At 33.9% G+C, this 13,173-nt stretch overlaps 1 protein-coding gene across 1 annotated transcript in view; it reads left to right on the forward strand.

Annotated features, from left to right (window-relative positions):
• The window catches only part of RFC3 (replication factor C subunit 3), a 41,049-nt gene extending 34,520 nt beyond the window's left edge, over window positions 1-6,529 (forward strand). The window contains exon 9 of the mRNA XM_069080336.1: window positions 3,914-6,529. Coding sequence (XP_068936437.1) covers window positions 3,914-4,105 — 192 coding nt within the window. The 3' untranslated portion in view covers window positions 4,106-6,529. The remainder of the gene's footprint in view (window positions 1-3,913) is intronic.
• Window positions 6,530-13,173: the final 6,644 nt, after the last annotated feature.

Raw genomic sequence — 13,173 nt, forward strand, 5'->3', positions numbered from 1 at the left:
TTAGATTGTTCTCAGAATAACTACTTTCTTAGCTCATCTTCCTGTCTTGTACTTGTGAAGTTGAATGTATACAAGTGCTAGACTTTAACATTTATTCCTATTGAATTTCACCTTATTAGGAAGGAAATAAGCATTTATTAAGTGCATCTGGTACTGTGCTAAGTGCTTTACAAATATTAATTTTTTGGTCCTCATAAAAACCCTGGGAGGTAGGTGCTATCATTATTCCCATTTTTAAGGAAACTGAGGCAAATAGAAGTTAAGCAACTTGCCTAGGTTCATACAGATAGTGTCTGAGGTAAAATTTGAATTCAAGTCTTACTGATTATAAGCCCAGTATTCTATCCATTGAGCCACCTCACCCTCTAATTATACCCAACCCAAGTGCTCTAGCCTACCACAAGGGGAAACGGGAGCAAAAACAAACCAAACTATTTTGCCAGTGGACCCCATTGACAGTGTGATAAAGCCTATGTACCCTTTCTTAGAATAATGTTTGTAAGTGCATAAAACGAAATACATAAGATTTTAAAAGAAATCAGTTATATTTAAATACAATCTAAACTATTTAAAAAAAAACCAAATTAACGGATCTTAGTTAAAGAAGGTATGCTGTCTAGCCTGACAGGATCCTTTTGATCCTGACTATCATCCAGTGTGTTAGCTATTCCTCCCCACTTTCTGTACCCTGCCAATTTAATGAACATGCCATCTCTGCCTTAGTCCAAATCATGGATAAAAATGTTAAATAGTACAAGACCAAGACTAATTGCTGAGTACTCAATTAGAGACCTCCTAAGATGGTGACATTGAGCCATTTTAAAGTCCATCCTAATTATACTACCACCCAATCTATAGCTTTCCATTTTGTCTGTAAGAGTAATATGAAATACTTTAACAAAAGTTTTTTTAAATTATTGGCAAACTATATCCACACATTTCCCTCATCTACTAGTTTGGTAATCTGTTAAATAAAGGAAACTGAAGTTTGTTTTGGATGGATTGTTCTTGATAAAGCCATGCTGGCTCTTTATAATCACTGTTTCCCTTTCTAGGGGGTCAACTACTTTCTCTTTAATGATTTGTTCCAGAATTTCCTCAGGCTTGGAAGTCAAGGTCATTTGCCTTTAGTTTTGCAAATAGTTTTTTCCTTTTTCAAAAATCTATATAACATTTTCTTTTATCCTGTGCTACTCCTTTTGTTTTCCACGATCTTTCAAATAGCAGTCACATGACTCAGCAATTATACTTGCCAGATCTTTTAGAACTGGAGAAAGGTGATGTTCAAGGCCATGTGACTTGAATTCATCAGGGACAACTAGGTGCTTTCTTACCATCTACTCACCTTGAGTATCAGTTCTCTCAGTCATTTTTTGGTGTCATTTCTAGTGTAAAGATAATTCTTTTCAGAGAAAACAGAAATAAAATTAGAATTAAGCAACTCTTCTTTCTCTCTATTGCCAATTCTCATTCCATTCACCATGAGCAAAGGTCCTGCCCCTTCTTTGATCGTTTTCTGTCAACATAACAAGAAATATACAAAGAACCTTTTTTATTGTTCTTAATTGCTCTTTTCCACCTCAGCTCATTTTGAGCCTTAGTAACTTTTACTATCCCTGTAGAATATAACTGACTGTAACTATTCTTAGAATAGAATATAACTGTTAGAGTAGAATATAACTATTCTTATAGAATATAACTGATACTGTTCTTAAAGAACTATGCCATGTACTTAGATTCATCTTCTGTTACTTAGCCTTCTTTCCACCTGCTACAAATTTCATCTTAAAATCTAAATTGGTCCATGAGTTCTTTGTGCCTATGATTTGGTCTCTTTAGACAAATCTCATTTTTCCTCTTTAATGGAATTATTTCCCTTTTTGGATTAAAAAACTTGAGCTTCTTACATCTTTTTTCCTTTGAAGCATTTTAATTCATGGCCTCCTACTTAACTTTCCTCTGAATCCTTTGAAATCTACTTTCAAAAATCTAGGGAAGATAGATTATGCTCAGATTTCCTGTCCTCTCTCAACAGATACTCACTTCTCTCTAAAGTTGCCATCATTTTTATCCTAGCAACTGGTTTCTTCCTGTTAGTGAGAATCAGAACCAGAATAGAATTTCCCTTCCATGGGTTCTACTTTTTGAAAGATGAAATGAGCGGTCAGAAGATGTGGATTCAAATCCCAGCTCTGCTACTTCCTATTTGTGTGACTTTGTGTCACATTTCCTATTTCTCTTCCTCATCTCCAGAATGAGGAGATTGGATTAGATAATCTCAAAAGATAATCTCAATACCTCCCAGTTTATTATCTAGTGACCTAGTATTTCTTTCTGCTAGGTTTTGTCTTAAGCATTTCTCCTGTTTAGACTGTGTATTACTTAAAATACATTTAGCTTTGTGCCTTTTATTCTTTTATTTAGTGCATAATTTGGAACAATGTAAATTTTTTTAATGTTGTAAGTTATAGAAGTCTCAGCATGATACAGTGAATAAGCTTGGAGTCAGGAAAATTTGAGTGCAAGCAAGTCTTTCCTTTAATACTAGCTGGGTGATCCTAGATAATTAATTTATCTTCCTCAAGCCTCAGTTTCTTTATCTATAAGATGAGGGTAATGGTAATACCACTACTGTTATGACTATCAGATAAGATAGATGTGTAAGATATTTTGCAAACTTTTAAGTATAATATAAATATTTAGGATTTTTAATTTTGTTTTTGTTTTTTTGCAACTCCTTAGTGCTTTGCTACTGAGTCATATTTAGATTTCTTTCTACTTCAGTTGAGAGTTCCCATGCCAAGGATTCCCTTCAGACCATGGGATTGTAAATTTAGAAATCTCAGGAGCCCTCTAGTACAACATTCCCTTCCTCTCCCCCTTATTTTACACATTAAGAATTTGAGGCCTAGGAGGGTAAATGACTTGCCCGAAATTAGAATCAGAGGTGGTATTTGAATCCAGGTCCTCTCATTCCAGAGTGATTGTTTCTTTACAGGGATAAAGATCCTTTGCCTATTTGCATAACATAGATGTATTTGTAGGATATTATATGTTAATTAACCAAATTTTTTGTATGTGATATTTGCTAGCACTTATTTTGTACCAGGTATCATGTTAGACTTGAGGGGTACAAAGACAAAAAGTGAAACTAACTTTGTTCTCAAGTTGCTTATATTCTATCAGGAGAAGATAATGCACATTAAATAAACATACATAGAATAAATACAAGATAGTTGAGGGCTTTAGCAGTTGGGATCAAGAAGGGCTTTGTATGGAAGTTTGCTTAAGTTGTGTTTTGGAGGAAGGGAGAGCTTTTGTATCTGAGAAGGGGGCAAGAAGGTGTCAGGTATTCCAGGCTTAGAGGGTAGCCAGTACAGAGGCTTGAGAAGCAGGAGGTAGAATGTTATTTGTGAAGGAAGTAGAGAAGGGGTTTTTAGAGGTAGGAATAATGTTATAAGAAGACTGGAAGGATAAGTTTGGGTCAGGTTGTGAAATGTTTTATATTTACCCTAAAGGCAGTAGGTGGCCAGTGAAGTTTTATCAAATAAAGGAGTTAAATGGTCAGATCTGCATGTAAGAGAAATCAGTGTGTCAGCTATGTAGAGGACAAATTAGAGTGGGGAGAGGAACACCACTTCAGCTTTTCCAGTAATCCAGCAGGAGGTGAAGATGGTACTTGCACAATGTATATGGAAACTTATATTTTAAGTTAAATGCATATTATTTGAAAATCTAAGTGCTACTGAGTCTGTCCCACTTGGACTTGTAATTGTGTACCCTAGCTCTGTGTGTATCATATCAGCAGGAGTTATACATGGAAACTGGTCAAAAGGTAGAAATTTATAGACAGTGAAGAGAAATTGGTGTCTTAATTTTAATTACTTCTTAATTACCAGTTATTTTTCCTTAGGGCCTTCTCTCAGAACTTTTAAATAATTGTGACGGACAACTGAAAGGTGAGGTTGCACAGATGGCAGCTTACTATGAACATCGTCTTCAACTTGGTAGCAAAGCCATTTACCACCTTGAAGCATTTGTGGCAAAGTTCATGGCGATATATAAGAAGTTTATGGAAGAAGGATTAGAAGCCATGATGTTCTAAAGTCTTTCAATCAGTAGTACTTCCTAGCATGTCCTAATATTGATATTTTTCATATACAATTTGTGTTGTTAGCATTGTGGGTTAAATAAATTCATATTAATCTCTTGTTTTTAATATTAGTACCTATGTGAAGTATTTGTCATCATCTAGAAATAAAACAATTGCTTCCAGACCATGTAGTCTAATGGAAGGCTATAACTATGGTGTTAAAAAGCCAGGATAATGATCATTTCTACTGTTAATAAATGTTACATGACATTGGGTCAGATGTGAATTGTTTTGTGTTCCTTGCTTTTATTAGCCTACATTTCTTGCAGGAGGATTTTCCTTAAATTTTGGCACTGCCATTTGCCATTTGTGGGATGTTGGTCAAGTCACTTAATTTCTTTGAGTCTCTACTTTCTTTTCAGTAAAATGGTGGGGTTGAACCATCTGACCTTTTAAGATCTTATACGGTTCTGATGCTATACTCCAGCAAGAAATAAATAGAATTAGCATCCTCTAATCATTTTCTGGCATATCATTATTTGTTATGGCCATGTGTTTGTTTGCAAGCTAGGACTAGTCACTGAACCAATGTCTTGTATTTTTCTCTTGATGATCAACTCTACAGTCACAGGTAAAAATTGATATCTAAATTGCAAAAAAAAAAAATTAAGGCATTTATTATCAGTAGAGTGGATTATGGAAAAGTTGAGTGTACCATCGCCAATCTAGACTATAAAAAAAGAGCAGAGATTAAAATAGATCCTTAAAGATTCAAATTTGTATTGTATTATTTAGCTCTTTGGTAGGTAATTTGCATTTTAAAAACTGGTCAAAATGACATGATACAAATATGAAGCATTGAATATAATTAATTTTTTGGTTCAGGCTACATTCTAAAAGAGATAAAATTTTAGAAATATATTTTTTAAAAGTGTTTGCAAGCCTTGCCCCGTGCAACATTTTTCTTAATAATTGAAATGAAAGTATAGAAAATATGCTGATTGGTTACAAAACTGAGGATAGACTGTATGATGAACAACAGATTCAGAATTAAAAAAAAGAACTTGGTTGACACAGCTAAATGCAATGAAATGAAATTAAAGAGTAATAAAAACAAAGTTTTATAATCAAGTTTTTAAAATCAAATAACTTAAGAACACGATAGGGGAAACCTTTCTTGGCAGAAGCTCATGTAAAGCCTGACTATGATGTGGCTGCTTTTTTAAAAAGTCCAAGGCAGCTTTAGATTGTATTAATAAAGATTTATTTTCCACTTGTTATGGATAAAAGTCAGACAGTACTTGGTGCTGGTCAGACTGCATCAGGAGTATTGTTATTTAGTAAAGATAGCTGTACATATTTTATGAAGATTGGAGGGAATCCAGTATGGTGAGGTTACTGGAAACCACTTCTTGAAGAATGTTGGAGAGAACCAGGAATGGTTAGCTTAGAGAACACATGAGAAAAGTGGGGAAAGATGAAATTCAAATATTTTGAGAAGTGTTGCTTGAAAGTAGAAGTAAGCATTTTTTATTCAGATATCAAAACTAGGACCATAAAGAAAAACTTTCCAATAATTAGAACTGTTCAAGAATGATATTAGAATATCTTGGGAAGATGGTAGAGGGAGAAGTTTCCTAAGTACCACTTCCCTCACTCCCCCCCCCCCACACATACTCCATACGCACCATATCAAAGTAAGTAAAAAAAAACCTTGCAAATTCAGAAAACAGTAATGACAAAATGATAGCGAAAGAATCCTCTGCAGTTTTGAAAGGCAACTATTAAAGAAAAAATAAGCAAAGACCAACTCCCCAACTCATTCCAGAAGCTTTCACATTACTTATGCCAACTCAGACTGACCTTAAAATCCTTATAGCTGCTTAATCCTAGGCACTTGCCTTTTGGAATTTTACCCCTTTGCTATTTTGCAAGAACATTCCTATTCCAAGCACATTTCCAAGGATATCTCCAGGATGTGTAGGACTGATGGTTCTGGGGCACTCCTGGAACATCTCCCCTGCTTTCCCAAATTCCTTAGTCCCTACACTGGTATGATGTCACCCTATGATAAAAGAGACTGCTTTGATTTTAGGCATCTGGCTTTTATAGTTAACCCTTTGCTGTTTAACAGTGATTTAAATTTGGTGTTTCTTTTTGTTTATGTTCTGTATATTCTTTTAATGAACTTTGCCATCTATTTCCAATGTTACTTGGCAAACTTTCTGTTTGCATTTTTGTAGTATGATATTCATATTTTCTTTTTCATTACTTTTCTGGAAGACCTGTAATTCATATATTATTGATTCACATTATACCATCAAGTTAAGTATTCTTCTTTTGTAGTGATCTTTAATCTTATTTAAAAAATTTTGTTCCATGATTTTATTTTCCTGAGAGACATTGTGACCTAGGCAATAAAGAACTATTCTTAAAGCCAAGTGTGGGTTTAATTTTTGTCTGATATATGCAGGCTGTGTAACTCTGGGCAGTTCATTTAATCTCTCAGTTAGCTAGGCAACATTCTCTGAACCTTAGTTGCAGAGAAGGTGCTGCCTTGCACTGGTAAAGGTTTTCTCAACTGGGAATCTCCTTTTCCAGAATATAAAAGGTCTTATTTCTGTCCCCTTTCCTATTTTTCTTCTATTCCTGTGTTTTTGATTTATAATCCTGTAATTTTCTTTACCATCTAGTAAAGATTATCTAATCTACTAGTGTGAAGTGTGGGTCTTCTGTATTCTATCACTTGAAGGTTAGACTTGTGATTTCTTTCTTAAAAACTCAGATTTCTTTATAAAGCTGTCTATAGCCCTATGAAAAAATGGTAAAATCCACTGTTGATTGGAGGAATGCAACTTAAAACTCTGAGGTGCTACCTCGCACCTACCAGATTGTCTAATAAGGATGAAAAGGAAAGTCACAAATTTAGGAAGGAATGTGAAAAAAATTAGGACATTAACGCACTCTTGGTGGAGTTGTGAACTGATCAAACCATTATGGAAAGAAATTTGGAACTGTGCCCAAAGGGCTATAAAATTATGCATACCCCAGGGGCGGCCAGGTAGCACAGCGAGTAAGAGCGCCAGCCCCTGTGTTGGGATGACCTGGGGATCGAATCCGGGCTCAGATACTTAGCACCACACTCAGAAATAACTGGCCATGTAACCTTGAGCAAGTTACTTAACCCCAATTGCTTTAAAAAAAAAAATTATGCATACCCTTTGACCCCAGCAATACCACAAGTTAGTCTCTTTCCCAGAGAGATCAAAGAAAAAGGAAAGGGTCCCAATAGGGACAAAAATATAGCATCTCTTTTTGTGGTGGCAAAGATTTGGAAATTGAAGGGATGCCCATCAATTAAGGAATGGCTGAACAAATTGTGGTAAATGATTGTGATGGAATACTACTGTGCTATAAGAAATGAAAAACAAGAGGGTGTCAGAAAAACCTGGAAAGATATATGTGAACTGATACAAAGTGAACTTAACAGAGCCAAGAGATTATTGTACACAGTAACAGCAATATTGTATGATGATCAAATGTAAATAACTTGGTTATTCTTAGTAATACAGTGATCCAAAACAATTCTGAAGGATTTATGATGAAAAATGCTATCCACCTCCAAAGAAAGAATTGATGGGATCTGAATGCAGATTGAAGCATGCTTTTATTTTTACTTTTTTTTTGTCTATGTTCTCTTGTACCATTACTAAATATGGAAATATATTTTGCATGACTGCATATATTCTACATCAAAGTGCTTTGCCTTCTCAAAGGGAGAGAATAAAAGGAGGGAGGGAACTTGGAAATTAAAAATTATAAGAAAATTGAATGTTAAAATTGTTTTTACATGTAATTGAAAAACACATTATTTTAAAAAAAAACCTGATTTCTTTGAAAAACTTTTTCACATACCAAATTAATGTATTCAGATGAGGGGAAGCAGCTAACTGGCAAAAACAAACAACAAAAACAACCCCAAACCTTCAACTTTATACTAGATATCTCTGATAAAAAGGTATCTTGATGGCAAATACATATAGAGAACTAATAAATATAAAAGACCAAAAGTAGTCATCAAGATATGTCCAAACACTTAAAAGAATTGGATTGTTGAGAAACATGAAAAAAAAAGTACTCCAAAACTCTAATAATGAAAAAAATGAAAATCAAAACGACCCTGAAGTGCTCATGAATGACAGGCGCACTAATGCCAGTTTGTAAGACTGTTAAAACAATTAGCCAATTACCAATATAATAGTCCCTCTGGACTCTTTCTCCTCATTAACTTTAGGAAGTTTAGATAGAAAGTTATGAATTTAGTCACAATTTCTTTGAACACGTAGTTAGGAAAATGCCTAACATTTAGACAGAGGTTGGGCTTTCTGCTTAATTTTACGTTTATATTTATCTGTAGTTAAATTTGAACTGTTTTGTGTTTGAGGCAAATTCTATTTATTGGAAACATTTGGGTGATGGGAGCAGATTATATTATTGTGACTCTGAATAGACAGGCACCAGGAGGGAAACTGCTGAGACAACTGATCTCTTCTTGAGACTCTCCTCACATCTGTTTTTTGTTTCAGGATGCCTGTAGAGTAAAAGACTCTTCAGTATTTTGGAAAGCAACTTGGAATGATACAAATAAAGTGACTAAAAATTTGGTCCTGTAGATTATGCTGGTAGGCAGATACCATGGGGAGTTATTGACAAAAAGTCAGTTTCATATACACCGAAATACTCACAGCAACACTTTTTTTGTGATAATAAAGTATTTATAAAGCAAAGTGAATGTCCATTAATTGGGGAAAGGCTAAACCAGTTGTAGTACATGAATGTAATGAATGTAACTTTTAAGGGGGAAAATGAGCATTATGAATACAGAAGCATGAAAAAGGCCTACTTGAACTGATTCAGAATGAATAAGCAGAGTTAGGAATACAATGTATGCAAAGCCTATACAACAATCAACTATCACAAAATAATTAAAACAATATTGCTAAAGTATAGAGAACACTCTTGGGCCTAATGAAGAGATTAGAAATTCCTCATGCCTTTGTAGAGTTGTGGGAGATCTGTGACTGTAGGACATCCGATATACCATCAGTTATTTTTGATGTGTTCAGATTTGAAAAAAAAATTCAGTTTTTAACAAAATTCTTTGTTATAAAAGATAAGTGGGAGGGCCAAGGAGAGAAGTATAGTGGGGAAATCTGCAATGGAAAAATGTTATATTAAATATATTGCTAAAACATTTCATTTTTTTTTTTTGTATTTTCACTTAATTATTTGATTAATTACCTGAATCAATCTGTAATTTATTGTATTTTCAGGGAATCCTACAGAATTTATGGTGGTATCTTCATCTTCCTTTGTTTCTTTTTTTTGCAAAGTTTGTAGCCTCCAGCTTTTTCTGTTATAATTACTGCTGATTTTTCAATGGTATCCTTGCTGAAAATGTATTTACCATTAATCCTTTTACTTCAGCATCTTCCTGAAGGTCCTTGAAGGGTATTCTCTGTCCTGTCAGATCACCAGGGTGGGAGGAGTTCTATTTCCTGTGGAGAACCATGGTGAAGAGTTGCAACACTGCTTAGGGGACAGTACAATGGCCCATTATAGGAGGACCTATTTGATAACTAGTCCAGTGTTTGAAAAAACCCCAAGACAAATTACTGTGGGGAAGGACCCCCTTTTGGACAATAAACACAGGAAAAACTAGAAAAATTTGGCAGAATTAGGCTTAGAAATCTTAGATTCACAGCTTTTGCTATTTACAACAATAAGTTCAAATTGGATACATGATCAATATTAAAGATCACACTATATAGAAGATATTTTTGTTTTAATTTTGAACTTAAATACCCCAAAGAAAGTATTTGAATATAAAAAGCATAAGAAAAGAATCTAGTATGAAATAAAATCTCCATTTCATACAGTTTACTTTTAAATATGCTCGTGTATATATACAGATGTAAGCACATGCATATGTGCATATGTATATGCATAACAAATTCCACATGTTCTTTTCCAAACCATTGTGCTTGTCTGTGCTTTTTTCTAAGCTTATTTCTGTACATTAAAAAGAGTTTTGATGCCCTCCCTCCCTTTTCTGGGTAGCATTATTATTGTTAACTGTACTCCCATCCAGGTCATCTAGCCCCTGCAATTAAAAACAAGAAAAAGAAACAAAACAATATGATATATAAGCAAAATGAATCCACACATAACCATGTCTAAAAACGTATGTCTTTTTCTTCCCCTTGAATCTATCAAGTGGGTAAAGTGCATCATTGTAAGTCTTCTGGAGACATGGTTGGTAATTGCATTGATCAGAGGGGTTTTTTTTTTGCATTCAAAGTTTTTCATTCCAATTCACTTCAGCCTACTTCACTCTGCATTTGTTCATAATACCCAGGATTCTCCAAAACCATTTTTTTTTGTCATTTCTAATGGTGTAATAATACTTCATTACATTCGTATACCACTTTTTGTTTAGTCATTCCCCAGTTGATGGGTGTGCACTTTAAATTCTAGTTCATTTCTTTTTCTTTTTTTTTTTTTTCTCTTAATGCCATCTCAGGACCAGGAAGTTTTTTTGGTTTTGTTTTGTTTTTTTTTGCTTGTCACTGTTTCCTCCTATGGAAAGAAATTCCTTAACACAACAAAGGATAGAAGGCATAATAAGGAATTTTTAAAAATTATATAGATAAAAGGATTTTGTGCTTAATGAAAACTCAGTGAAAACAATTAGGAGAGAAAGTGGGAAAATATTTGCATCAGATATCACAGATTTCTCTTATCAATATCCATTCACCAAATTGATGGTCAGCAAAATAAGCAGAGCCAAGAGAATAATACACACAATAACTACAAAAGTGAAAATTAACAGACTACCAAAAGGAAGCAGAACTCCTAGTAATTGATAAGGCCATGAAGTTTCCACAGAAGAGATAATGAAATATATAGAATACTGTATTGTCAGTCTATCTCTATTAGATTTTTTTTTTTATCATAAGGAAGGGTTCAATTTTTCTTAGGTGGGGTAGGAACTAATATAAAGACAAAAAAGTTGCATTTTAACTTCTATATTTAAAAGAAATAGCAAATTGTACATGCATTTTTCTTTTTTTTTTCTATACTATGTCATGGAAATGCTTGTTTTAATTCTTAAGTTCAGAATAAAATTAATTTTTTTCCAAAAGACCTCAATAAGACTTTTATTCTGTGTTCTCAAATAGTGATTAGCATTTAACTAGAAGTATTCAGTTAAAGACTATGACAAATATAGAAGGGTGAGACACTAGAAGACCAGTCTTTTTTAATTCAAACATTTTGAGAGGCAACAGAGGAAACTGGGCTTAAGTAAGAAGACCTTGGTTAGAGTCTCAGCATTGCCATTTATTATCTATATTCTTGAGCAAGCCCTTTAACCAGGGATATACTGGCAAATGTTTTAACAATTTTCTCAAAAAATAAAAGTTGTATGCACAAGATACTTTTAGCTTAATCTGCATTATTAACATTTCCTCCATTTCTTAAATCTAGACAGTCAACAAAACAATAAATCAAGCTGTATATACAATAAATATGATTTGTAATGTTTGCTAATTTCTGTGGCATAAATACTGAAAATTTAACAATCAGCTTTTGTGAGTTAGTGAGTCAACTCCAGCATTCCTCTGCCCTCAGCCTCTCTCATCCTTAGTCATCTGTATTGAAAAAAAAAAATGGAGACAGTTCCTCCTAAGCATACTGCTTAGTGCTTCATAGTCTGGCTCCCACCTACCTCATATGGATTAGCCCTCTTTGTACACTCTCAGTTCTAGTCAAACTGCCTTGCCATTTATTACTTGTACACAACATTCCATGTCTGCCTCCATGCTTGTCCCTCAAGCCTGGAATACACTCCCTTTTAAGCTCTACTCCACAGATTCTCTACTCAAGTTCAGCCTCCTATACATAGATCAGTTATACATGATCTCCCAGGGCTTAGTTGTTAACCTCTCCATCCACAACTCCCAACAAAATTACTTTTTATATATTTTGTATTGATTTGTTGTTCCCATCTCCACTCTGTAAAGCAGAAATAATGATGGTAGGGTCTGTTAGTTTTTTTTTCTTTCTTTCTATCCCCAGCAGTACTTTAGTTCATGCTTTTAAAATGAATGAATCAAGTGAGATTATATATATATATATATATATATATATATATATATATATAAACTCTGTAAACTGTAGAGTGCTATCCAAATGGATACTGTTATTAAGATATTATATAATTGACTATGTAGCATTAATTCAAATTAACTTCCCAGAATTTTTTATTATACAAAGAACTTCACAATAAAAACTCTTGTTAACTCTGTTTTTAGGTGGTATTCTATACTGTGCTTGAGAAAGACTTGAGAATTGGGTAAGGCTAAATTAAGTGTTGTGAAAGTATAGCAGTCAGAATGACCAAATATATGCCTGTGGGGGGAAAAAAAGAAAACAACATTGGAAGCTTTCTTCTGTACCTAGCTCCCAAGTACTATATAATCTTTTTATATACTTCATTCAGACTGATCAGTTGAATTTCTCTTAACTATTGATCTTGGAATGGTTTTTCTTATTTACATAACATTTTACAATTCTAGTAAAATGTTGGAGGATTAAATGTGGTGTTCTTTATTATTTCTTTGGTGTCCAAGGTTTATGATAAATTACATTTCACCCTGTATATTCATGATATTGGGGGCTCCATAAACCATTGCTAATATGTAAGTTACATACAGTCTTGTGTTGCTTGATGCTCATTGTTGCTAGAGATGTATACTGTCATTGAATGCCTTTGTGGCTTGAAGGGGTTACTATGTTTAAAGTATTTTGATGTAGTGATTGCTTTTTGTAGTTAACTCTTCTTTAACATATCAGGAATGTGGGAATTTTCAGCCATTTCCAGGGCTGCATCTGGTAAAGGCTTCATGAAACTTTCTAGGCTAGTCCCATTTTAGCAACCATTTTTTAGTGCAGCATAAAGAAGGGCACATAACTCGGAGTCAGAGACTTGTATTTGAATTCCAGGTCAACCACTTGCT

Source organism: Petaurus breviceps, unplaced genomic scaffold (assembly GCF_028583685.1).
Source record: "Petaurus breviceps papuanus isolate PSGF00001 unplaced genomic scaffold, PetGlider_PUasm1.0 91133, whole genome shotgun sequence".
NCBI classification, from domain to species: domain Eukaryota; kingdom Metazoa; phylum Chordata; class Mammalia; order Diprotodontia; family Petauridae; genus Petaurus; species Petaurus breviceps.